The sequence below is a fragment of the Lineus longissimus genome, chromosome 16 (assembly GCF_910592395.1).
Source record: "Lineus longissimus chromosome 16, tnLinLong1.2, whole genome shotgun sequence".
Classification (NCBI taxonomy): Eukaryota; Metazoa; Nemertea; class Pilidiophora; order Heteronemertea; family Lineidae; genus Lineus; species Lineus longissimus.
This window is the reverse complement of record NC_088323.1, coordinates 1,316,164-1,341,048: the sequence shown is the minus strand read 5'-3', so window position 1 is coordinate 1,341,048 and position 24,885 is coordinate 1,316,164. Positions and strand designations below refer to the sequence as shown.

At 40.3% G+C, this 24,885-nt stretch overlaps 5 protein-coding genes across 9 annotated transcripts in view; 3 read left to right on the top strand and 2 right to left on the bottom strand.

The window, feature by feature from the left end:
* The first annotated feature begins 43 nt into the window (after nt 1-43).
* LOC135500254 (probable hydrolase PNKD) lies at nt 44-4,924 on the top strand. Its single transcript, XM_064791585.1, has 9 exons — nt 44-240; nt 435-553; nt 777-889; nt 1,136-1,194; nt 1,309-1,401; nt 1,624-1,793; nt 2,105-2,191; nt 2,349-2,464; nt 2,931-4,924. The coding sequence occupies exons 1-9, from the start codon at nt 134-136 to the stop codon at nt 3,105-3,107; spliced, it is 1,041 nt and encodes a 346-aa protein (XP_064647655.1). The 5' UTR covers nt 44-133; the 3' UTR covers nt 3,108-4,924.
* A 606-nt stretch (nt 4,925-5,530) lies between these two features.
* Nucleotides 5,531-14,278, bottom strand: LOC135500435 (ceramide kinase-like). 2 transcript variants are annotated; one of them, XM_064791900.1, is made up of 13 exons: nt 13,953-14,278; nt 11,638-11,892; nt 11,360-11,491; nt 10,982-11,045; nt 10,525-10,667; nt 10,149-10,223; nt 9,699-9,879; nt 9,439-9,531; nt 8,790-9,138; nt 8,424-8,555; nt 7,993-8,190; nt 7,628-7,830; nt 5,531-7,410 (listed from the first exon to the last, which is right to left on the bottom strand). In XM_064791900.1, the coding sequence occupies exons 1-13, from the start codon at nt 14,194-14,196 to the stop codon at nt 7,314-7,316; spliced, it is 2,166 nt and encodes a 721-aa protein (XP_064647970.1). In that variant the 5' UTR covers nt 14,197-14,278; the 3' UTR covers nt 5,531-7,313. The 2 variants fall into 2 exon arrangements, with proteins under 2 accessions (XP_064647970.1, XP_064647971.1); XM_064791901.1 differs by having other exon boundaries at nt 5,531-6,831.
* Nucleotides 14,279-14,345: 67 nt separating this feature from the next.
* Nucleotides 14,346-17,604, top strand: LOC135500436 (histidine protein methyltransferase 1 homolog). 4 transcript variants are annotated; one of them, XM_064791906.1, is made up of 9 exons: nt 14,346-14,372; nt 14,792-14,886; nt 15,116-15,293; nt 15,624-15,712; nt 15,975-16,046; nt 16,187-16,332; nt 16,645-16,743; nt 16,980-17,095; nt 17,337-17,604. In XM_064791906.1, the coding sequence occupies exons 3-9, from the start codon at nt 15,188-15,190 to the stop codon at nt 17,378-17,380; spliced, it is 672 nt and encodes a 223-aa protein (XP_064647976.1). In that variant the 5' UTR covers nt 14,346-14,372; nt 14,792-14,886; nt 15,116-15,187; the 3' UTR covers nt 17,381-17,604. The 4 variants fall into 4 exon arrangements, with proteins under 4 accessions (XP_064647976.1, XP_064647974.1, XP_064647973.1 ...); XM_064791904.1 differs by having other exon boundaries at nt 14,358-14,484; XM_064791903.1 differs by having other exon boundaries at nt 14,358-14,490.
* A 219-nt stretch (nt 17,605-17,823) lies between these two features.
* On the bottom strand, nt 17,824-21,806 carry LOC135500701 (secernin-3-like). The gene is made up of 6 exons (XM_064792318.1): nt 21,692-21,806; nt 21,311-21,501; nt 20,995-21,182; nt 20,500-20,696; nt 20,142-20,375; nt 17,824-19,871 (listed from the first exon to the last, which is right to left on the bottom strand). Exons 2-6 carry the CDS (start codon nt 21,470-21,472, stop codon nt 19,384-19,386), a joined length of 1,269 nt encoding a protein of 422 aa, XP_064648388.1. The 5' UTR covers nt 21,473-21,501; nt 21,692-21,806; the 3' UTR covers nt 17,824-19,383.
* A 72-nt stretch (nt 21,807-21,878) lies between these two features.
* The window catches only part of LOC135500403 (UPF0415 protein C7orf25 homolog), a 30,131-nt gene continuing 27,124 nt past the window's right edge, over nt 21,879-24,885 (top strand). Inside the window, exons 1-2 of the mRNA XM_064791857.1 lie at nt 21,879-22,174; nt 23,123-23,297. Of these exons, the coding sequence (XP_064647927.1) occupies nt 23,139-23,297 (159 nt within the window). The 5' untranslated portion in view covers nt 21,879-22,174; nt 23,123-23,138. The remainder of the gene's footprint in view (nt 22,175-23,122; nt 23,298-24,885) is intronic.

The window sequence follows — 24,885 nt, the reverse complement described above, 5'->3', positions numbered from 1 at the left end:
GAATTCCAACATCCCTCGCGATGTGTGGTAAATATCGAGGATATAACAAATCGCGTCTTCCCCAGAACAACATGGCTGACAATTCCCAGCTGTCAAATTTTACACAGATTAAATTTGTTTATAATGACCTGTTATGATTGATTTTGGTTATGCTACTATATTGTTGCTGATTCTTCTGATTTATCTTTATCTCAAGATCACAAAGATGGCAAGGGCAGGGAGCCCTTTCTTCAAAATAGGGCGAGTATTACACACTTTGGCCTACACTGCACTGGGTCTGGGATGAATAATATTGAATTTGTTTTTGCATGGATGGTGTCTATCATGTCAGTACACACAGTGACGTCATAGTCAGACTGTAAACACTCCTCTATGCCATCAACGGTGTGCCTTGTCTAACATTCTATTCTAATCGCAATAATGATCTCTTTCAGCTACTGTCTTTACACAAAGACACGGATAGGCTACCTGTATTACCGGCGAGAATTGTCAAAAGCAAGAGAGAAGTTTAATGGTGCACCACATTCTATAGTTGAGCCAACAGAATATGATGGTAAGCTGTTACTTTGTTTTGACTGAAAACTTATAGTAAGGATAAAATCCTGAGAAATTCCATCTTTATCTTCTTTAATTGGTGTAATAAGATGGACAGAAGTTAACATCAGGACATTGACAATGTCATTGTCAACACATCTAAAGTCTCTTTGACTCTGGTCAATAATTCATGAAATTTTCAAGATGTTCTGTTTTTGATCGAGTCTTTTCCCATTTTTCAGGCTTGAAAATCATCCCAATCCCAATGAGTCTGGATAACTATGCTTACATGATCAAGGAGGAGGCCTCAGGAACTGTTGTACTCATTGACCCCTCAGATGCTGATGCTGTACAGGTTAACCATATCCCTTATATCCTGTCTCAGTCAGATATTCTGTCGCTATTTTCTTGTCCTCGAAAGGAGCTCGCTTACCAGATTTGAACATGCCCAAGCATTCTCACCTTTTGACTATTCGTAGCAAGGTATATCTTTTCTGTTGATTAGATTTCCCTGTGAGACACATGGCATCTGTTCTGTTAAGTTTATATTCATTGATGCTCTAGATGTATGCAATATAATTGAACTTCTTCTGTTTTTCAGGCAGTTCTAGATGCTCACAAGTGTCGACCCACGGCTATACTAACAACTCATAAACACTGGTAAGAAATCAATGGATTCCTCTGTTGACCTTGATTTCATGTGGGTCTGGCTTCGTAGCATATTCAACTCTCACTTGAATCGTGGCAATGATACATCTGTGGTTTGTATTTCAGGGATCACAGCGGAGGGAATAAATATTTTCGTCAGCACTATCCAAGTGCTTGTATCTATGGCTGCATAATAGACGAAGTCCCTGATACAACAAAGTAAGTGTCATCACATTGAATATTTCAAATCTATTTGGTGTCACTTCTTCTATCTCAATGTAACATGGCTTCTGGTATGTGCAGTTCATTCGTCCAGATTTTAACATTGTATTTGTTCAAATGCGGATTGTCGGTTAGTGTCAGTCTGTCTTGCCCAATATCTCGGAAACATCAGTGTCTCATTGGAATGTATCATTTCTAAAATGATTCTGTTTTTTTCAGCTCGGTGACTGATGGAGAAGATCTGATAATCGGGCAAGGTCACATGACTTTCAAGGTCTACTACACGCCTGGCCATACTGTCGGCCACGTGGTTTATTGCTTGATTGGCAATCACTATGATGCACCCGACTCTCTGTTCTCAGGAGACGCGCTCTTCCTTGGAGGATGTGGTATGTAGAATCAGGTTGACCTGCTGTGTATGAATCAATCTTTGGTTGGTTTCTGGGGAGAAGCCTTACCAGATCTTGATCCGCTATCGGTAAACCTGTGGTCTGAGTGCAACATGCTCAGCATCAGGTTGTTGACAAACTGATTCAATGATGGGGGACACAAGCCAAGACCCTTTCATGAACTTAAACAAGCTATGGCATTGATGCTTGCAGCAGGGAGCCCCTCCATATTGCCATGCTTTATCTAATGAAGCTGTCAGTTCATGCAGCCATCCTTGTCCTCAAGTTTACCCATTCCTTATATTCTACAGGTCGTATGTTTGAAGGCAATGCAGCTACCATGCTCCGTTCTTTGGACAGAATAGCTGGATTGAATGAAGACACTCTGCTCTGGCCGGGTAAGTGATGGGGGTCATTGATCATTTGGGAGACTTTTACACATAGCCAAGTGGAGTATTGATGAAAACAAAGCTCCGGATCCAGTAAAATTGGTTGATAGGGCCTGGTTTTTCTAATTACAAAAGATTTGAAACATATCTTTTTTTTCCCTTCAAGGTCATGAGTATGCAAAGGACAACCTGGAGTTTGCTCTCTCCATTGAACCCGATAACGAGGAAGTTAAGGCAAAGTTAGAATGGGTCAAGAATCAGAGAAGTAAAAGATTTGCGACTGTAAGTTAACACTGTTGAATTAAGATCATGTGGAAAAGCAATGTCATCTTGAAGCTATGTAGTCACAGACTTCATATTTCAAATACAGTAGAACTTCTCTATTAAGGACACCATTGGGACTGACTAGTGCTGTCCTTAATAGAGAGGTGTCCTGATTAAAGAGGTCAAATTGAATGGAAACAACAAATTTGGGACCAAAACTAGTGTCCTTAATAGAGAGGTTGTCCCTAATAGAGAGGTGTCCGCTAAGGGAGGTTCTACTGTATGTCAGTTACCGAAAAGGTCCACATTAATTCCATTAGGCCTCAGTTTGAAATAAGGGAGGAGCATGCTTCTATTCTGACCAACATTGCTTCCACCTTCATGGATGTTCCCTGCTGGAACTGCCTTGCCTTCATGGTGCCATCTGTTACCATAATTTGTTTTCATATGACACCGCTAATGTAGTATGCTGTTTTATTTTCAGTGCCCTTCCGTCATCGGTGAAGAAAGGTCTTACAACCCCTTCCTGAGAACGGACAAAGACAGCCTTCTCAACCAAGTCGGTATGACGTCGGAGTTTGAAGCAGACCCTGAGGGGACCAGACCGAAAGTTTTATTTGAACTTCGCACCAGGAAAGACAAGTTTAAGTACAAACTGTGAGTGGAGAGTTCACTGCTGTTTGTACATGCATTGCATGGCAAAGCTTCGATGTGGCCTCATGATCATTGTGTTCATTGGTATAGTGTACTACCATTGCATAATCTGTCATGGCATTGGAAACAATGGACCAGATACCAGGGCCAACTAATGTTCAATGTTAGGGTTTGGTAATCGCAAACACAGAGTTGTTACATGTACAATGTATGATGTGTATGTCATGAAATTTAGTGCATGCAAATGCTGACTGGTTATACTAACTGCTGTTTATTTAAGTTGACTCATTTCAACCCAAGAGGGATGAATGTACTCTTTTGAAATGATCATGCAACATGTACATGACGGTGCAATCAAAGGGTTTGTTATTAAAGTAAGTTGATCTCAAATGAGGAGCTGCTGGATATTGCTAAACGTGGGCTGGAATGCCATACCTTATTTCAGCCCGGTAGCTTTGGGTGCAGGGAACAGTTTGCAAGTACATGTAGACATATTCTTTTGCCAAAGCATCTGAATAATATATGTAAAATGAAAAATTTAACGACATGTAGTCTAAGAGTATATTTATAACAATAACAAGTCAGCTGTTACACTACCAGTGGTGTTCTAGTACTTTTTAATGAAACATCTAAAAATGTACCTGTGTAATGCAGTGTATTGTTTGTACACTGTGTAATGCAGTGTATTGTTTGTACACTGTGTAATGCAGTGTATTGTTTGTACTCTGAAGTGAAATGAGGCTTGGATTTTTACCAAATTACACTCACAACAATAATATTCTTATCTTAAATGAACTACATGACCAATCAAATCATGAAGAAAGGAAACGTCTTCCTAAAATGTTGCATTTTGTTAGATTTGATGTAGATGTTATTGCAACCATCACTTTTGTAGACCTTACCAATTTTTTATGCAGATTGGGTTTATTTTTTTACCTTCACCTGTGATACAATTAGAAATCTTTGTTGTAGATCAGATATTGTACATGATATACATGTATATGTCATAGTGTATGCCGAGAATTGATCTTGTGAATCATTGAATGTAGTTCTTCTTGAGAAAATATCAGAATAGAAATGGCTTGTAAACATTATTAAATGTACTGTTATGTGTCTGTGTGATGTTGTTGTACAATGTATGTCAGTTCGTGCAGATGTTGTCTTGTGTGTATTCCTGTAACAGCCGACTTGAACTTCTCAAGAAGATGTCTTATAGGAAGAGTTTAGATGCAGAAGCTGCTAAAAGCCATTGTGAATGAAATTTTGTGATAACTTTGGTAAAATAAAGCCAACTACCACAGATGTGAACACCAAAGCACTTCATGGAAAATCAAAAAAACCTATTGAAACTCAAGTGTTAAAGAAACGTTTCTCACCTTTTGGCTCAAACTATTAGAGTCACAGCAGTGTTTACTGCAAAAGACCTGAAGTGGATTTAGTGGCATTTCCATCTGAACTCTTCATGAAGTGCGGGGTTGACAAGTCATTTCTCTCAGCATGGAACGTTACTCTCCGACGGCATACATGATGTAGGTTTCCTCTAAGGTCTCTCGTTTCTTCCTACAGACTTGTACATGTACATGTCTAGTCACAAATTGGCCAGTAGACCCAGAGTGTGTAATGTCACAGTTGACACTCTGCTCTCAACTCAAGGATACAGAGACTAGATGTCATTAATTCTACTTGACAGTCTCCAAGTGCCATAAGACAGAAGCAACAAAGCCATTATCTTTTTTCATTAATCTCTGAATAATGAATGTAATGCATGGTTTAGTTTTGTTTTGATAGAAATGAATAAATGACGATACATTATGCATACACATATTTGCGTCTTTGCTAAATCTCATTCGATTGTACAGGAGGCAGTTTTGGAAGGATTTATGTTTTTGATTTGGCAATCAGAAGCGAATCCACAATAATGACATTTATCAGGGAGAAACTAGAGTAGGCCAGCCCGGCTGACAGAATGCCATTTCCTTCACTCGATGGAGTTGGCATTGCACTTGCAGATACTTCAATCCTGGTATAACCAGGGGTTTTCAATATACTTCACCTTTATGGATACTTCATTTTGTAATGATGGAGTAAAAAAAGGATGATCTCAGGATCCCCGAGCAAAGAACCCAACCAATCACTCTGTAAAGGAATTTCCTTTGTGGAGTTGTGGTTGATGTAAACATCGAGGTTGTTTAACCAGTGGATGGATGGTGGACAAAAGCTATTCCTGGATGAGCTATCCGTGTAAAGATGATGACCACTTTCAGTCGGTGGCACTACTGCTCAACCACACAATGATAGTAGCATCCACTTTCCAGTAGATCAATCTTCTTCTCGTCCCAAATTTCTGATCATTCATCAACTTCAGCTTTAGTTCCGTCGAGGCAGACATAAATGGTCAGATTATGAGGACACACAAAAACAACAATGGAGTTGTTTGTGAAAAATACTTTATTTTGTAAACTTGTGTTTGTACAGAGTGAGAGAGGACGCTTTATACACAAGGAGAATTACTGAAGGCTAAAGCCAACATCATGGCTGACCTGTGTACTGAGTCACTTTATATCAAGTTCAGACTGCTAAAAGCGCAATAACTACAGAAACGTAAATCCAATGGTACATGTAAAACAGGATGGATCATGGACGGAAACAATCAGGTAGATAAGATTGGTGCAAGTTTAAGGACACACTAATGATCAGATCCAAATGAGCCATTCACATCGTGGAATGAACTGGATTTGTAAAAACACCTGCATAGTCAACATGAAAAAAGTTAGTGCCTACGTACGTATGTTGTCAGGACATTCACGACCATGTACAGAACCTTTCTTCAGGGTGATCCCAGTCACAGCACATGAACCACAGACCTCTGGCCATGAATGATGTAGACATGCTCACCAAAAACCACAGCATCAATTACAACAATCTGCTATAACCAGCAAAAAAGGCACCATACATTTATTATGGATTTCCCATTCCTACACAAAGTGTTTAAAATCCTATTACAAATAATGGCAAGAAATAACTTTCAATGACAAACATACAGTAAGTATAAAATGTGACCCTTGTATATGTATCTAAAAACATCTGACATAGAACATTACACTACATTAGATATTCTAAAAGGTGCCTCTACTTTTTCTAGAAGAAATCAGCTACAAAAATGCATGCTTTATAGGCAATAAAGTTAAAATACTGCTTATCAAAGTTTTGAGTAAGTTTGGATGAATATTTATTACAAATAAATCAGTGCATGGTTTTATTTTCTGGAAGTTTACCAACTCCAGTACCTCTGCAGGTTATCAAAGAGTGTCGCTGGAGAATCGTTGATAAAGGCGTAGGTTTTGAGACTAAAAGTTCCAACTGAGTGAAGCCAACAAAGGCATTTTACAACACAACAAGCACCAGACAGGAACGGTATCTAGAAATACTCTTTAACATGGTTCTACATCGACTTTTCTCAACCAATAAACTTCGGTCTACCACAACATACATGACTATCTAATGTACATGTACATGTACAATGTCTTTGAACAAGTCAACTTGGACATCACAATCATTTTTTTACATGCGACTTCAAAGCAAAGAATCAGATCACACACATATAGTGGCAAAACTGGATGACGAGTTACCAAAGATAGCACTAAGTGACAAACATGGGCATTTTACTCTTGCCTGCTTCTGCATCGTCATAGCAACCGAATCCACAGACTGTCAACAACTTCTCGTAAACCCTAGAAAAAGTAAAGAGTAGGAGTATGGTTATGTTGGAGTATGATTAACCGTGGTTCGTGGAAAATTATGCGCAAAAGTTGGAATTTCATTCCGAAGCTAAAAGAGTTGATAATTCATTGCTCTCCAGGCACCACTGTTCTAACCCCGATTCGAGATGAACAAAGTTATTCATTACATGACCAATATACAGCTATAATACATGTACAGGCGGTCACCACTATTAACATTGACTAAGAATATCACAATATTTTGCATATTTTGGAATCACATTCACAACAATCATGTACACTTGATACATGCTTCCCATTCTCTACCAATGCTCTCTGGATTTCTACAGTAAGTGCTCAGCAAATACTCCTACAGATGATATCATCAAGACAATCAACATAGTCCTTTTAGGTTTTCAGAAAATACATCACAACAGCAAGTCATTGAATGATTTCCTTATGAAATTGTCACAGAACCATAAGTTTAATGCAAGCTAAACAAATGCTGGTATCCACGTCATTTTACTCTCAGTCACTACAGAGTCCTTGTAGAGGCCCAGGCCGCTAAACGTTACGAGCTGGTCGTAAACCCTGGAAATAAAAGGCGTGTTGTTAGGGGTTAAACAAAAACAAGCAGATAAAATAACTTATAGAGAATAATACTTTTTAAGAAAGAAACAAGTTTTATAGGGTTATACCAGCAACTCAATTCTGAAGAAGAGATAGTGAAAAATAAGAGAGTGCAAGGGGCAGGACTTCTGGAGGAGGTCAATAGTGATTCATATGGAGAAGACTAGATAAAACTTACACAAAATGGAGATCAGTTTCTCTCTCCATTTCACCATCCAAGTTCCACACAGTCTTTGTCTTAGACTCATCTTTCTCCTTCAACTTCTTCTCTTTCTTTTCACGTTTCTCCTTCCGTCTTAAATGCTCTTTCTCAAGAAACGACAGTCTCACTCCTGGCCTTAATTCGGCATTCTTGTCTTTCTTGCTGTTTTTGTTGATATCCTTAAATAAGAGGAAAATCATGTACATGTATCTATTAGTACGATGACCAACAATGAATTGAACTCATCACAAGCACGTAAGTGAGACCTATATGATAGAGAGATCAAACTATAATAATTGGTCATTGTGGTGATGACAGAAGAAGAATCATTCTCAACACACCTTTGCACTTCCCGCAAGTGAACCATTAGCACTACTCGATGCACTACCGAGAGCATTTTTCCCATCACACCAACCATCCCCATCCATTGTCGGGATCTCTAAGGAGCTGTCACTGTCCTCATCGACTTCATCTTCAAAGCTGTCGGTCACACTCAAGTCATCGATGATTTGCACCATGGAGTTTCTCTTCTTGTTTTTCTGTAGAATCAATAAAAATGATGTCAAGGGCTGTATAGACCTGACTCATTTTCCTACCAGTTTGTCATTCAACAATGGCAGTAAAACACAAGGACAATGATTTGGTTTGCAAATAAAGTCATCTATTACATCAACACTAATGATTATGTGAAATTGGGTTGAAAATAAAGAACAGAAGGCCTTCTGACAATGGCAGTAGCATGTGAAATACGAAGTAGACATGAAGAACTTACATGCTTTTCTTGTTTCTTCATTTCATTTTCTATCTCGCTGTAGCTGTGATCCTTGTGTTTCCAAGTCGTGGCCATGCGTTGATGGAAGAGCACCTCCTTAACCCGGAAAGCCTCAACAAAAGGAAGATCAAGCTGCCAAAATAAGATTTATCACAAAATTTGAATAGACAAACGTCTTGGCCTCAAAAATGTATATCAGCTATGTCATTAGAAGGACCTGGCAAATGGCGCAAAGTCACAAGCCTGAAGCTGCAACCAGATGTGTCAAAGATGCGTATCAAGTCTGTATTGCTTGGTGGTTCCACGATCACCAACTTAGGAAAGCACCATGGCTACTTTTGGCAAATTAGGCTTATGATGTCTTACCTGGTTTTTCGATGCAGACCCATGTCGTTTGATAAATCGTATAAAGTCCTTCCTAGATGTGTCACCACCATTCACTAGCACCAAATCAGCACAGCCATCGGCCAAATGGGCGTATTTACTACATCCTGCCGGGGCAAACTCGCTTCGACCAGGGAGGGCGTACAGACCGATGCTAAGGTAGTGACCCTTCACTGTCTTCCATTTTGATCGGTGTTCCTTTGACAGATCAATCATCTTAACAAGCGTATCGCTGTGGCCAGAATCTCCCAAAGTATCCAACTCCATCACCTCATCCACATGGACGCTCGCTGAGTCAGACTCTGACTTGCCGTCTTTGCACACCTTGCACCTGCAAAAGGAAATGATATGACGGTTTTAAAGGTTTTGAACGATTTTCGTCAAAACTATTTTGTGATCTGTGTTCTAACTACATTGTAAAGCTAATCACCCCTCCCCAACAACTTGCCAGGCAACCCCTAAAATGGGCCGGCTAGACAGACTTCATATTGGAGTAGAAGTAGCTAATCACTGAGACCTAACAATTCTTGTAGTCCATTCGATGTGGACTCATGAAACTCCTGAACCCAAGATTCAGAACACAGCAAGGTTTCGGTAGAAAGTCACTTCTGATCACCATTTAGAAACCTACCCCATCTTGCAGATGACTTCATCTCTTGGGTGACTGGTGTCCTTCTCTGGCCCTGTATCAGCTGGCAGGTACTTGATCTCAACTTCGTAGGGTCTGATGAGAGACAGAGAAGAATAACATAACTCCACTACAATCAACTCACTTTACTTTTTAAAAGAGACAACGTGTCAAAATCACCCAAAGACCTTTTTAATCATCATAATCAGAAGATGTTATCCAACATTTCAAAATGGGGAGCAAAAGGCAACATCACCACTTACATTAACTTGGCCCTTGTAAGTGACTTGATATAGGCTGCTTCCATAGCCTTGGGCCCAACTGACTTGTACCGCTTCTTGTACTTTAGGACATTGCCATGGAAACCGTACTGAGAATGGAAGACCCAGTGGTGGAACTCCTCCTGACAGAATGCGGCCGAGATGTCAACTGTGCGTTTATGCCCTGGAAAGATAGATGGCGAAACTGTGTGAACACAGCGATAACTTATACTATAAACATTGATCGGAAATGACTTGATATGGAGATCAATGAATTTGGAAAACATTACCATTACAGGCCCCTTCTTTGAACATATGTTAGACTGGATTTTTCCTCGGTCTTAAAGGGATTGAAGCAATCCAGAGAAGACAGGAGAAGGACTTGGGCCAAGTGTGAAGTGCCAACTTGCAACATCATATGTTCCATCAGTAACAGGACCAGGAGACACCTACCCATGATCATGTGCACCATGGCTGTGTAGACATCTTCAGTCCCCATCACTGAATGAGCTATTGAGTTGGTCGTGCCTACAAGCAGAAAGGAAAGATCAACAAAACAAGATGATTTCATGCTTGGTAACACTGCTAGTACAACATTCTCAGTAGCTGCAACTTCTCAATCAAAGAAGACAAGGCCTAGGCTTAGACGTATTTCTTACTTATGGACGGACCCTGGTGTAGACACTCAATATCCTAATCTTGCACCTTGTACAAAAACACATCTTGTTTTACACCATCAAATAAAGGACAGGCTTCATATTCATGCTGTATTGTCTAAGTCAAAGGGGTACCCTACATGTGGCTACTCCAGCGAGAACGTGACACTTACCAACAGGTAGGATAGCAATAGGCAGTGTACACTTGGCAGGGGTGAAGCCCATCCTCTTTTCTCTATTCTCCAACTCTTGCACCTTATTCAATACATTGTGAACCACTTTGTTAACTGTGCCATCTCCACCCATCACACATATACTGTTAAACAAACAAAAAAGACACAAGATGTACATCCAGAAAAATATCAGACTGCTTTTGGTTGCAAAGTTATCATTGAACAAGTGTGAATTGTCTCCTATGTGCAAATCAATCTTTTTAGATCATACTTTTAAAAACAACAGAAGGTGTGACAGTGTTTGCATCATGGTGCCTGGCTGCACCTGAGGCGACTAAGCCATTTGTCACAATATTGGCAGGCTGTGGTGTCAATTATTAAGCTTGCTATTAAAAGTGAAATGCTCATAATGCCTGCACAGGAAACTGATCGAGGTGTAGAACCATTAATTACTTACCAATCATAATCCTCGAAGTTCATGTGAGCAAACAGCTGTTTTACATGTTCATTATGTTCTAGTTCTGAAATTAACAAGATAAATTGTATCAATAGAAGAAAGCCATCAATCCCAAATCTGAAAGCATTTAGAATTGCAATTTCCTGTTTGTTTAATGTCCCTCAATCGTTACTCAGCCACCTCATTCAGTGTGTTGACAGATACAATGAAATACCACCTGTCTTCCTGTTAGAAAATACAGCGAATTTAGCATTCATGGCTCTCATAGCCTATGCTGGCAATTGATCACAAAACCTATCTTTAAATGACTTTGAAATAACCTTGTGGGGATTGTCACTGCACTTTCAAGTGGATAAGGATGGGGCAACTTGTTCTTACCAATGTATTCCACTTTCACATGATTCAGTTTGAAGATATTCTCACAGTGCATTTTGTACAATGACCGGGCATTTTTCTTCCCCGCAAACGGCTGTAATATGAAGAAGAGGTTCTGGGGTCGTTCACCGTAACCTGCAAGATAAAGTGAGATTAGTGTCATTGGTATTGAAATCACATCATAACTTCTAGTCAAAACTGACAGTCTTAGGTCGGTGAAACTAGTTCAGTAAGACTAAGAGGATTGATTTAAATAGTGCTTCAAAGAGGGGAAAACCTACCTTGGATTGTTTTCTGTATCCTCTCGACCCATTTCCCACACAAACCATCACTGGGATGCTGGAAGAAGATTGCATTCTCCTTAAACTTGTTCCCGCTGCGTTCATAAGTGTACACGATCATTCCTTCACAAACGCCCACACCTTCAGTATCTGACTTTTTTGCATTCTTTGTACGTTTTACGGTAACACCGTAAACATTTTTGAGAGAAATATAATTTACATCATCCGCTGCTTTTTTTTTCTTGAATTTTGAACCTGAAAAGATACACATTGTTCTATTTTGAATCACGGGAATTTTATGTAATGATAAGACATGATAGAGCTTGAGCAGAATTGCATGTGAAGCATGTAAAATTGACCAGATAATTGCCTTAGCACTAAATGAATGAATCGTTCAAAGCAGCTGAGTTGTGCGGAGATGAACTGTCCCCAAACCAATCTACGAGGTGATGGTCCCGACCTGTTCATTTCACCGCAGCCTTAAGTTGCGGCAAAGACCACTCTGTCTTTATAAAGCATAACCACATCCATCAATCACGCGATAGAAAACTCATTAAGCTCCATTGTGGCCATAACTGTCAGATAACTGTTTTATGTTGCAGCAATCGTTTCATGACCACAAGCATGACAAGTGCACTTTAACGATTTTCCGGGATGATGTTTAACAGGTGTCGCCATAGATACGGATACACAAACCAAGATTGTTTACTTGATGGTAAAAGTTGACTGTATCGACATGAGAGCATGTGTAACATCGTTATGGTTTGTCCTGGTCATAGCATGGTGGTGCGGTAATCCTGTCTAGCTCATGGCAAACAGGGAAACCTTGGGAACCCTTCACAATACTAGCCTTGGAATTGGATGTGGCCAAGGGGCCATCTCTTTTCTGTTCTAAAGTCTGATTCCATACTGGCTTCTGCTGACTGATACATGTACATGTATGTAAAAAACACTGATTTCAGATTATGATCTCCCCTTGAACACAGTACCAAGCAAAAGCAAAAGTACTATGTAAGGAAAACTGCATGTTTTATTCCGCAAGGCATATCATATTATTATTACTATGACTAGTATGTGCCCTGCATTCAATGTTTGATCAAACTCGGACTCAGTGACAAGTGTACAACATGTAAACAGTAAATCTTCAACAATAATCATGTAAGTTTTTTCTGAGAGGATTAAACACACATGCTATTGCTGAGAGGCCTATATACATGCCAGTATTTTGTAGAACATATTGACTGTATACCTCAGGCACTGTAAACCAAGGCATTGTGAGATCATGAATGGATTGTCGCCAAACTCATGCCTGCAGGCCTGATGAGTATAAAGTACTTGACCGATGAAACAACATTGGATTATGTGTGACACCTCGGCTGGATGGCCAGAGTAATCAACAGATCTGTAGTTCATGTCACATGTCAAGTTAAACTTTAGTGGGTCAAGTCGGGAGTTTGAACTTTATTACACTCTCAGGTCAAGTTGACTTTTGATACTAATACAATGTATCAACCGGTTAGAAATTGGTAAATATTTTCATGGTTTCCAATTGAGTAATCAATCGAGTTCTATACTATCTCTGGTAATACTCTTAGCTCAACCTGTCAAGGACAAAGCGGTGACCAGACACTCATCACGCCACTGTCACTTCGTATGCCTGATACACAAACTTTTGTTCGGCTCATAAACTTCTTTTCATTTTCCCAAAGCTCATTAAGTCAAAGCATAAAATCCAGCAATTGACAATCTCCCCAGGTCTACAGCACACTTACAGTTGGGAACTTCTGTTTGTGTTGAAGCATACTAATCGATTGATAGACTGCACATTATCCTACGAGGAAGAATCGTGACAAGGACTAAAGAACTATTGATTGGGTGCTGGTTACAGGTAGATATTCTTAAGTGATTGATTATTCCAGTCTGCATGGGCTGAGGATGGGAGTGGAGTGGGGAGCACGGTCATAACATCATGCAAACTGACCGTCATAGGCCTATTATGATTATGATTGTCAGTGACCGTCTGGTGTACGTCACAGTGATCGACCGAATAATTTCAGTTTTGGCATTCAACATTCATCAACAAAAGCCAAAAGAACATTTGGAGATGATGCGATGATAGGCCAAGACATAGAGATGACAGTCATGACACTCATTCGATCCATTGGCCTAGTTCTACTTCTACTACACCCTATATAGGCCTAGGCCTATAGCCTACTTTGTGTAAACATTGTATAGTTAAAAGCTACTTTAGTAAACTCTACTCTAGTCACTGCAAAAGAAATACATGGCAACAGTTGATTAGAATAGACAATTACCCCTATTACTCTTTCCCTGGCCTTCCACCTTGCTAAAAGTGAGAGTTTCATTGTCAAGAGTAGCATCATAAGCAAGGCCATCCACAGTGAATATAGCTGTCATTTTTTCTTCAAGCCAGTGTGTGTCTGGAACTGGAACAGTGTTTATCTCTTCCGTATCCATTTCAAACGCTTCATTTGGATCTCCAAAGGCTTCTTTCGGTTTGAATAGCCTTCGCGGTTCGTCAGCACTCAATCGCGGCATTATTGTGGCGTTAACTGACACGAAATCGAATTTGGATGAAGTGTGATGCCGAAATGTGACACAATGTGTTTGATTGTTTATTATGAACCAAGTACACCGCAGTGATGATAATCCGTGTCTGTGATTGGCTCAATCTTTTTATGGTCAATTAGGCGCAGCGCCATCTTTCGTTTAATGTAGAAACTACTCTTGCCAAATTTTTAATGAAAACAGTCAATAAAATGTCTTTTTCATTCAATTTTCAACTCCCAGATGATTCAGAGACAAGCCTTAATAAACCAGGAACAAGTAAAAGTGGGAGAAAAACTCAAAGTTATTGGCTGTCATTGTAGAATTCGATCATATATAGCCAAGTCGAAAACACATCTCATAAGTTTACTTACTAGTGTACATCATGTTCCAGAAAAAATGCACCCTGGCACTCTCAATATATAGGGTGGTACAAAGTTATGTTAAGGTGTTCGTTAACCGTTTCAATAGCTATGCCAAATGGCATCCTCTTCATGGTAGGTAGGCGTACAAACAAGGTCTGCTTCACGCGGACCCTCTCATAGCTTGACTCCTTGACTGGCTTATTCCCTGTATTTGATTTCAGATTCACCATTGACAAAAAAGAAAAGGAAAGATGATGAAACTTCTCAAACTCCAATTCTAAAACCAGCTGAGAAAGTTTCAATTCAAGAGGACCAGGTCAAGTATTGATCTTTCATTCTTTAAAGGCTAAAAACTCACAACGCTGCTCATTTCAAATCAGTTGCACAGATGACTTCATGGACTACAGAGATCTTAGAAGCGATTGAGATAGTCAGATTGTGCCTCACACAAAGGGAAACACTTTACTCCGCATTGAAAAGGAACTTCTACACTAAGGGTTCGCATCATTTGTTCGTCTTGTCACAACTTCATTTCTTTTTTTCAGCTCCATGACGTTCCAAGTGACCGGGAGAATGTTCAGGCCTTGCAGTTAGAGGATGGCAGCTTTTTATTTTATATGTGTTCCAAAGATGACGTGGTGGATGAAATTGTGTCTGAGTCAAAGGAATCGGGTGAAGACAAGTCCAGTCTCTCATCTGATTTGATACCAAATGTATATGAAGGCAAGTATTGGGTGTTATAAACTACTTTATTACATTTGGCGTGCCATGCTAATGTCTGATTTGTGATTACTTGGGACAAAGGCCTACACCGTTCATTAAAAATTTTGAATTTGTAATTAAATTTTAAAATGTACAATTGCGAAAATACATACTGAATATAAATTTCAACATTGCCATTAGACTGATTTACAAATAGACCAACTTTAAACAAATTCGTACTCACAATAACTGCACTATGTGTATTAGTGGATTTCTACTTAATTGGACCACAAATAATTAAGAACGGCGTACCCCTTTAAACTTAAATCAGTTTCCATATCTATTTTTCAGGAGGTCTTAAAACTTGGGAATGCTCTGTAGACTTGGTGCACTATCTGTCATTGGAAGATATCGCATGGAGGGGGATAAATGTATGTGAGGTAAGCCCGGTTGTCCGTATGTTTTTCCCTGCATCTTTCTAAGTTGTTTCATGAGTTCTTCATTTGGAGAGGCAGCAGTCTTGACTATGGAATCTCACTTTAATTAAAAACTACTGTTGGGCTTACTGAAACAAACCAAACCCTGGAGTGATTTGGAAAATGTTAAACTTCTAAGACCACTCTCTCTCCAGAAACACTGATTTTGCTTTCACAGCTCTGTTTTCTAAAGAAACAGCCTACTGAACATTTCTTTACTTTGCAGATAGGCTGTGGAAGTGGTTTACCGGGACTGTATGCCTACATACAAGGAGCTACTGTCACATTTACTGATTATGTAAGTATGTTTGTCCAGTCAAATTGTGAAAGGTTTTTAGTGAGGCAGTGAAAATTTGTAACTGGTACTGCAGTTTCTGCATTAGACATTGTCACCTTTGCAGCAACTCTTTCCCATCAAACTCTTGATTGTCTTTACAGAATAAAGAAGTTTTGGAGAAAGTCACTATCCCAAATACCATCCTAAATATAGAAGACCCAGAAAATTCTGATTTGAGTTCTGTCTCATCTCGGTGTCAGTTTTTGGCCGGAGACTGGTCCTACGTGCAGGAGCAACTGGATCAGAGGTGAGTTACTTTACAGAGGTATAAGGTAGTCTCAAAGTGTACAAATGTTCTCAAGGAGTGAGTTGAAATGTTATTCTTGGGTATTTCTGTAACTCAATCCAGCCTCTATGTTGTTGAGAGAGGCTAGAGATAGAGTAGGTCAAGGGAACGCGGCAGATTCATGTGGAGATGTGTCTGACAGTTGCTTTAAACACATGCAGCCTGACCAACTCAATGTTGGTGCTGATGACAGACACCATTTACCAAAGATAAATAATCTTGTTTCACCTGTGATTTCTAGATCAAGGTTCATACTGTAATTTCTAATTTCAGATTTGACGTTATTTTGACTTCTGAGACAATATACAACCCTGCTAACTATAAAAAGCTTTATAACATCATGGAGAAACTTTTGAAAGATTCAGGAAAAATGTATCCTTTGATTTGACTCCTAGTTTGTTCTTTGCCAATAGCAATCATATAGGTGTAGGGTATGCTAGAAAGGTTGTAAAATCTACATTTACTGACATTTGAAAAGATTTAGGCCGGGAGCAGGAATTTGGCTTCTGCACTGATTGACAATAGAGAAGACACTGAAATTTGCTATGGAAGCTCTCCGTTGGCAAGTTATTCATGATATTTATTCTTATTCTTAACATTTCACTCAGATTCATTGCTGCTAAAACATACTATTTTGGAGTTGGTGGAGGCACCAGAGATTTTGAGGATATGGTAAAAAACCTTGGGGAATTCTCAATAAAGATTGTTAAACTTTTTGAAGAAGGTGTGTTTAAAGAAATTTACATCTGATTTCCGTCCTACTAGTCATTGAACGTAAACATGTTCTTGCTTATGTCAGTTTAACTAACATGTAAGGTATGTTGTCCACTTATAACCTCGATGTGCATTTCATTTGTGAAGTCAACTATCCCATTCTTGACTTGGCGCCTGGTACCAAGCAAGAAGGTAGACCCCAGTCAACAGGTTGCAAGTCAAGTTTAGTTCGCTCCTCTTGTCTATTTCAGGTGTCCAGCGAGAGATTCTGCTCATGGAACGAGTGACAAGATGATATTTGATTAGTTAGGGATTATAGCAGAAGCACTTTTAAGCCAAATGAGAACATGCTTTTGCTACATTGTACATGTACATGTACATGTACATGTACATGTATGCTCCCTCACCGTAATAAACTACAACATTGTGAATCATTTAGTCAATGGTATGACCATTGCCTATTGTCTGTGGGAAGCAATTGAGCTTGAGTTATTTTGTATGAATAAATCCTATTCTTGATATGGAATCTTCTTGTTTTGTTTTATTGATTGCATGCCCCAGCTTTCAATGTCCCAATCTTCTGAGATTGTAGAAAAGCCGAAATTCACGCTGCAGAATCAGCCAGGAGGCATAATGACCTGGCGATTCACAGCAGCTCCCGTCCCAAGCGAAGTTACTGGATTTGTTTCTCAGTTCACTGTTGAGAGATCAACTGAATGAATGGAACAAGACTTGTGATTCTTTGACTAGACATTTATTCATGGTCTCCTCATCGGCCAGGTTTATTCAAAGTCACTTGTCTCTGTTCCCTTGTCACAAACAAGGCGTTGACCGATCATGACAAGTCACAACATGAGGGTGGAAAGTGACATAATGAGTCGTATGTAGCCCGCTCTTTGGAAATGACTTGTTTGTTCTCTATGTCACACATGAAAAGTGAACTGTGACATGTTTGATAAGAAAATGTGAACTCCAACAAACCTGGCCCTGAGCCGCTGGCGTGCACACGACATCTTCACCTCTTACATGGAGGTACAGAATGTAAACATTGATACAACATAGTCTAAACATTGGACAAGTGGCAATGGCTAGCAATAGATCTCATCATACTGATTGGCAACAGCCTATTTGAAATGCTAAAGAAACAAAGTCCAAAACAATCCATATGTTATACTGTGTTGGCGGGTCTTAGCCTGCATTTTGATGTATCTATTTCTACCTCAAAAGGGCTCAAAAGTGAACATCGGGTATCAATTTAAAACCTACGTAGCAGTTCTTGTTGTGTCACCAAGGACCGCAATGTTCAGAACAAGGTTAAATGTATCTTCCATTACAGTGATTAATATCCTGTGACCAACACCTTTCAGAATGAACACTACGTTGGCATCTTGAAAATAGTATAAACATGAAAAATGAAATGGCACAAACTTGACTAGGCCCTGAATAGTTTTTGTCAACAGAAATGCAACTGTGGTCTTTAATTTCTTGTGATCCACAGCAAAAGACAATTGGGGACTAGGCCAGCACTCATAAATTAAGTAAAATGGCTGAAAACAAAGGCAATAATCTACAGTGCAACATGCACATACACAATCAAAACATTGATATACAGCTGGCAAAAGAAGTTGTCAAAAGATTACAAAATAACTGACATAAATATTGCAGTGAGAAACCTTTCCAAAGAGTTTCAACACGATTGTAAAGTGCCAAAAAAATGTTTAAAAAAAATATCACATTCACTTAAATTTTGATAGGCTAAAATGTCCTATTGCATGAAGATATGCTGATTGCCAAGGCGAACTCAGTCATTTTTCTACACTTACAAATACTGACATCGATCAAGCCATCATTGTTACCAAGATTCAGAATACTCAGAAACTTGAGCAATAAAACCTGCAACATTCAGCTCAATGCAGACATAACATCTATTGGCATACAATCATTACATGTAGCTAAAAGCCACAACTATTGTCACAATGACTGGATGTTTTGAGTTTGAAACAGATCCTTCAGACCTCCCATCAGCTGTCTCATCTAGATCAGCGAGTTGTGTCGATTTGGACAGAAAATGGCCAACTTTTGAGATCATTGAGAGCCCTGACTTTACGCCACTATGATATTACCGGTATATTCACATATATTCTCTGAACAAAAATTTCCAAGAACAATCCTCAAAACACCTCTTCTCCTTGCAGGTGGGCCCTGTAGGCTACGTATACATATTTCGTGCACTATAAATTCTACATGTACACACACAAAGACATTGGATTACTTGGCAGCTTGACATGAGAAAAGTAGTCACATTGAATAAAAGTTCATTTCAAGTTGAGCCATGTGTTGGAATATCTGCGCCAATTGACGGCTATTTTCGGCATCAATATTTTTCAGCATTTCTTCTACATCCTCAATACATTTGCTTTCCATTTCCTTCAAGGTTTCCAAGAGCATTTTCCCGCGTGGGTCGTTGGAAGTCAACATCTTAATGAACTGTTCATGCACTTTGTATAACTTGTGCTTGCGATCGACGTAGCCTTCTGCCTCTGTTACACCCGAATTGGGAGAAACCGTGATGTCAGTGATGACTGCATCTTTGCAGAAGACGAATGGTTTGAAGATTGACCAATGGGGGTACTTGGTTGCTGTGAACCAATGACAGCTCTGCGAGTCAGTTCCACTCGGGGCGAGCACTGATACCTGGCTACCAGTGGTTGCAATGGCGCCCGTCATGCAGATATCACTCTCTTCATTGCGGAGAACTTTGAACATACTCTGGGCACTGAACTCATCTGAAGATGAACAGTAAGGAAGAGTCATAAATTGTAGTCTTGAGAGAAAGGAGCGAGGTAGGTCAGGTTAAGTTACACAAAGACGGAAGTCAAGGTCTGTCCTATCTGACAGCACATTGAAACTATTCATGCTTGAACAAGATATTTCATGCTAGCACTACCCAGACCCCTAGCAGTGCATATCAGAACAATTTGACCCCTTCGCTGCTGCCTACAGTCCACTTTTTAGAGCTAATAAAAGCTGTCTAAAAACTGGACAAATGAACTTACTGTTTGCAGACAGCTCCTCCAACAGATTCCGCCCACATTGGTAGCGACCACTGGGCTTCTCTCCAGACTTACACAACTCCTCCACAGGCCCAGCGGAGAAAGCCTTGGCAAAATCAAAGTCACCTTCATCTGGTTTCCAATAGCCTTCCTTCTCTGCAAGCTCCTTCAGCCCCGATGACATGGCATCTATCTTTGTCCTAATACTCAGTTCATTACTGATGTTCCTAACTCCACCTGGAAGACAAGAAAAGACTCACTTGAGGCTTAAAAACTTAATACTGGTAGCAGATAAGTATCTGGAAAAACAAAGAAGTAGGAAACTTTGGCAGTTTATAGCCACGTTATACGTTTTACCTACTTGTGATTTGCTCTGCAGCCCAATGGCTCGCTGCTGCCTCCAATATCCATGCCTCAGTTCTGTCTGCGATGAGGAAGCTGTTGTGATAGGACCAACTTGACCCCTCGGCACACGGCCCACCCTGACCATGAGTCTCAAGAAGCTGGCAGATGACATCCAATGCTTCTTTGGCTGTCCCGCCACGTTCTAGGCCAAGTCTGAAAAGAACACACAGAAATACTATCGATGTTTCAAAAGTCACATCCTTTGATTCTTTCAATCCAGTTAGGATCCTTAGTCTTTGGTGGTTAGACTTTCATTGGGGATCCTCTACCGTGAGATACACTGCCTGTCAGGGCTCTTGGGCTCCACCTGTTTGCTTTAGATTCCTCCATGCCACAGCTATGAGCAGATTTTTTTTCTGTGTTCTGTCTCCCAGACTGCTTGCAGGCCAAAGCAGCAGAGGCCAGTCTCCTCCTGACAACACCATAGAAAACGAAAGAAGATTAATTTCACCTTAACAGATCCATTCCAAGGAGTTTCTTCTTCAGGTCCTCTTGCGAGTTCAATTTTGTCCAGACAGCTTCGTTTCCGATACAGACACCACATTCATTGGCTCCCATCTCAGCTCCCCACATCCAAGCTGGTTTGGACAGGACGACAGGATATGTATGTGCTACTTGATCAATCTCAATATAGGTACACTGAAAGTAATAATCAAAGCCCTATGTTATGCCGAGAGTGTCATAAGTCCATCTGGATGACATGAAAAAGGGAAAGCAGTACCTCATCACTCACTACTTGACATGTGTGCACGTTGTATTGTACTTACTTTTAATTTATCACCACTCCCATGATCTCCAGCCGGAACATGGATAACTTCTTGAACCTCATCTGATGGACGATCAGAATTCTTTCCAAACACCACACCGCCAGTTGTATTGGGAGGAAGGACAACAAAAGTATCGCAAGATGAGGGCTTTGCGGATGACATGGTTCTTGAGCCTTTATCACAGTTGAGTTCTGAAAAAGGGATTTTTCAAGATCAAAACCTATAGTACTCTATGACCCTCTCTCAGGATGAATTTTGGGTCATCCTGTAGAAACTATAATAAACCCTTTCAAAAAATAGAACTTGTCACACAAAAAAGGCAATTTCCACATGTTGATCAGAATTTGATTTCAAAAATCCGAACTCTATATTTAAGCCAACCTATCAATGTATCTTTTCTGAATATTTTCTGTAATCGGGGCGGATGCAGACAGCAATAAATCGATATTTTATGGTGGTGACGAAAATTTACAAGACAGAGTCAGCCATACTGTGAGTCGCGCGCATTTCGGTAACGACTAGGCACCGTTTTTCAGTTTGCGACCATTTGGCATTGCGCGAGACTAACTGGGCGAAATGTGAAAAGTCTCACTATAATCACTTATTTTGACGTTGTGCAGATAGTTATTGCATCAAACTTGCTATTTGCAGATTCCATTAAAACTAAAGATAGCAGTAATTAGGTTCGTGTCAGCTATCTTTCAATATAGCTGACGTTATGACTGTTTTTTCAACCAGTTTTAAAACATGTGGATGAAATTTAAAGCTGAACTGTCTATTTTTTTTCAGTCGGCTGAAGCTGTTGGGGGCAGAGACCTACTTCGCCGTCGGACATTCCAGCTGTTACCAAACATCAATGCAAAGGTTGAAAATGGTGTTACCCTTCCTTTCGACTGTCTCATTTGATCAGTCACATGTATGACTATGAGTTGCCCTTGGCTAACTACCATGGCCAGGGGATTACTCCAGTCAGTAGGGTTTGGTAGAACGTTGAGGGGGGTGTTTTACTGTGGCATTTCTTAGATTAAAAGCTGTATAGACTGCCATTTTAATGTCGAACGCCTTATGTAATATACAGCAAATCTGAGGTAATGCACAGAAAGCTGAACTGGTTGATTATGATTTAAGGAATTGAACCTGAGGCGGAGGACCTTGGTTGAGTTACCAAGACACTCGAGGGTGGAGCTAAAATACAGTCCAAACCCGAGCCGACAGGCGAGGGTTTGGACGAAATTTTAGCTCCACCCGAGAGTGTCTTGGTAACTCAACCAAGGTCCGAAGCCGAGGGTTCAATTTCTATTCTAAAATACCTCAAACTTAAAAAGATAGGCCACGAAATAACTTGAATATGTGCGAATTTGGCAAATTCCATCCATCGCCTGCCCGGAGCGCCGGAAGCGCCGTTGTTTACATTATGTTACGGCAGCCCGTATAGGAAGTTCGGATCGGCTCGCTCAAGTGACGCTAAAATCCGCGCAAATGGGCTATTTGGAGCGTTTTTCTCAGCAAATATGTGTAGTGCTCATTAAAAAACTTAGGGTGGTTGATGCTTCCTTGGCTGATTTGTGTTTGAAGCAGTGTTTTGAGAGCCTCAAACTTCTGAAGTGAGCTGTGTGCATGGTTCCACATTTTAGTGCAACCCGAGGGAACTTTGGTAGAGCATCTTGGTTGCGTGTCCAAAACACTCCACTCTCAGAACGAGGCTTATGCATTTTCCATTTAAAAGTTGACTTTACGGTACCAAGGTATTTTAGAATATATGATTGAGCTGACCTTCCATTCTTCCTTTTTCTTCTTTTTTCTTCTGTGAAGTTTTAATCCATGAACCATGGCCGAGAAACAACCAGCAAAGTCTGCTCTCTCCGTTGTGAATGACTTTATAGCCATTGCTGAAGATCTAATTTTTCGAACAGCAAAAATCGATCGTGTTCAAGGAGCTGCAAAGTTTCAACGCAAGTGTCGTGCTGAGCTCAGGTTTTTGACTAAGGTATGTTGCATTATATTATACTCTTTTGGCATAATCACAAGTTTAACTTGACATCTGATGTGGGAGGTGTTTGGGAGCCCTTTTGTTGTAAAATTTGACTCTGATTCCAGCCTAACCAGGTCTAGCCAGGGATGGACCAAGCTCATTTGAGCCCACCAGGCCATTTTTGGCAAGACATGGGTGAGGGGTGGTATCATGTCGGGTGAGGACCGTGGCTCGGCCAGAGATAGTATGCCATCATGACCAGGGTTGGGCCATGTGCCAGTTAATTTGAAACTGGGATGGCATGCCTGGTCACACACAGGGCTGGCCAAAAGGTGAGGAGCCCCCCCCCCCCCCCATCAGATGGGGCTTCAAAAGGCCAGTCAAAGAAGTTCATCATGTGTCCGATTTTTTTCTGACACCAGCAATCTGACTGGGAGTCAAGTTTCTCCTAAGACTTCCACCAGGGTGCAATGGTGGTTATCTCCAGAGGAACAACCCTAATATTGATTTTAGCAGAAAAGAAAATACCCGACATTTGTATTTGAGAGAAACAAACAATGGTGTGGTGTGGAAAATTAAACTAAGACAATCTGCCGGCATCTTAAACACGTCGGTTATACAAAATATGACACATTTTTCTTCCTTGACTTGCTGTATGGCATGTATATATATTTCTCATACAAACAATTTGGTGAATTCCCAGTGCCGTTTTTTTTAAAAATACGTTCTTGCAAATGCAGGTCAAGATGCCAAGCCAGGTCTGGGAAAGCCACGGTGAAGCTGTGGGACAGGCCTGGCATTGACCTGGCTAGGCAGGGCCAAGCCTAGCCTGTGCTAGCCAGACCTGAGCCGCGTGTCTTGTGTTTGCTGGGCACTAACACTTGAGTTTTTGTTTATTGATTCATTGAAAAACATTATTTTACATGTTCTCTGTTGTTATGTTATTATTGTATTCCTTATTGTTGTATTTAGTTTTTAGTTTTTGCAAATGCCTACTCCCTGTAGAGTGTACCATGGTGAGGCTGACATAATTATCTTCACCATGGAGAAAAGTCATTCGCCGTTATGAGAATTTTTCGTAAGAGCAGTAGAGATGACTGCATCACTGTGTTTAGTTTGTGTAGTCAGTCATCCTGCAGGTGTCTCCACTGTTGCCAACATCTTTCCGCCAAAGATCTATCTGTTCTTGAACACTATCGGATTGTCAGACACCGTAGTTGCCCTTAGAGGCCATGAACAGGCAATTGCAAGAACTTAACCATGTAAACAGGTGGTGGTGATCTTGTTGAGTCCAGCCTAACATCTGTTCTTGTTTCCCCTTAACAACCATTTTGACCTGAAAACGTGGTCTCCATCAACCTGGACACCATTCTTCGCAATCTGCATAGTTTATGAAGTTGAATATAGATGGCAGTTGACAATGGCATGGATTGATAATAGGGATACCACTGACCATTGATATTCCTGGCAAATCAGATTACCTCTCGCCCTTCCAATGAGACTGAGGCTCCTCATACCTTCTGTCTTTGCCATAGCAAGCAAAAAACTCCACCAAATCAGAAACATGTTAGTTGCTTGTGATGGCAATCTCTGATCAAAGGTG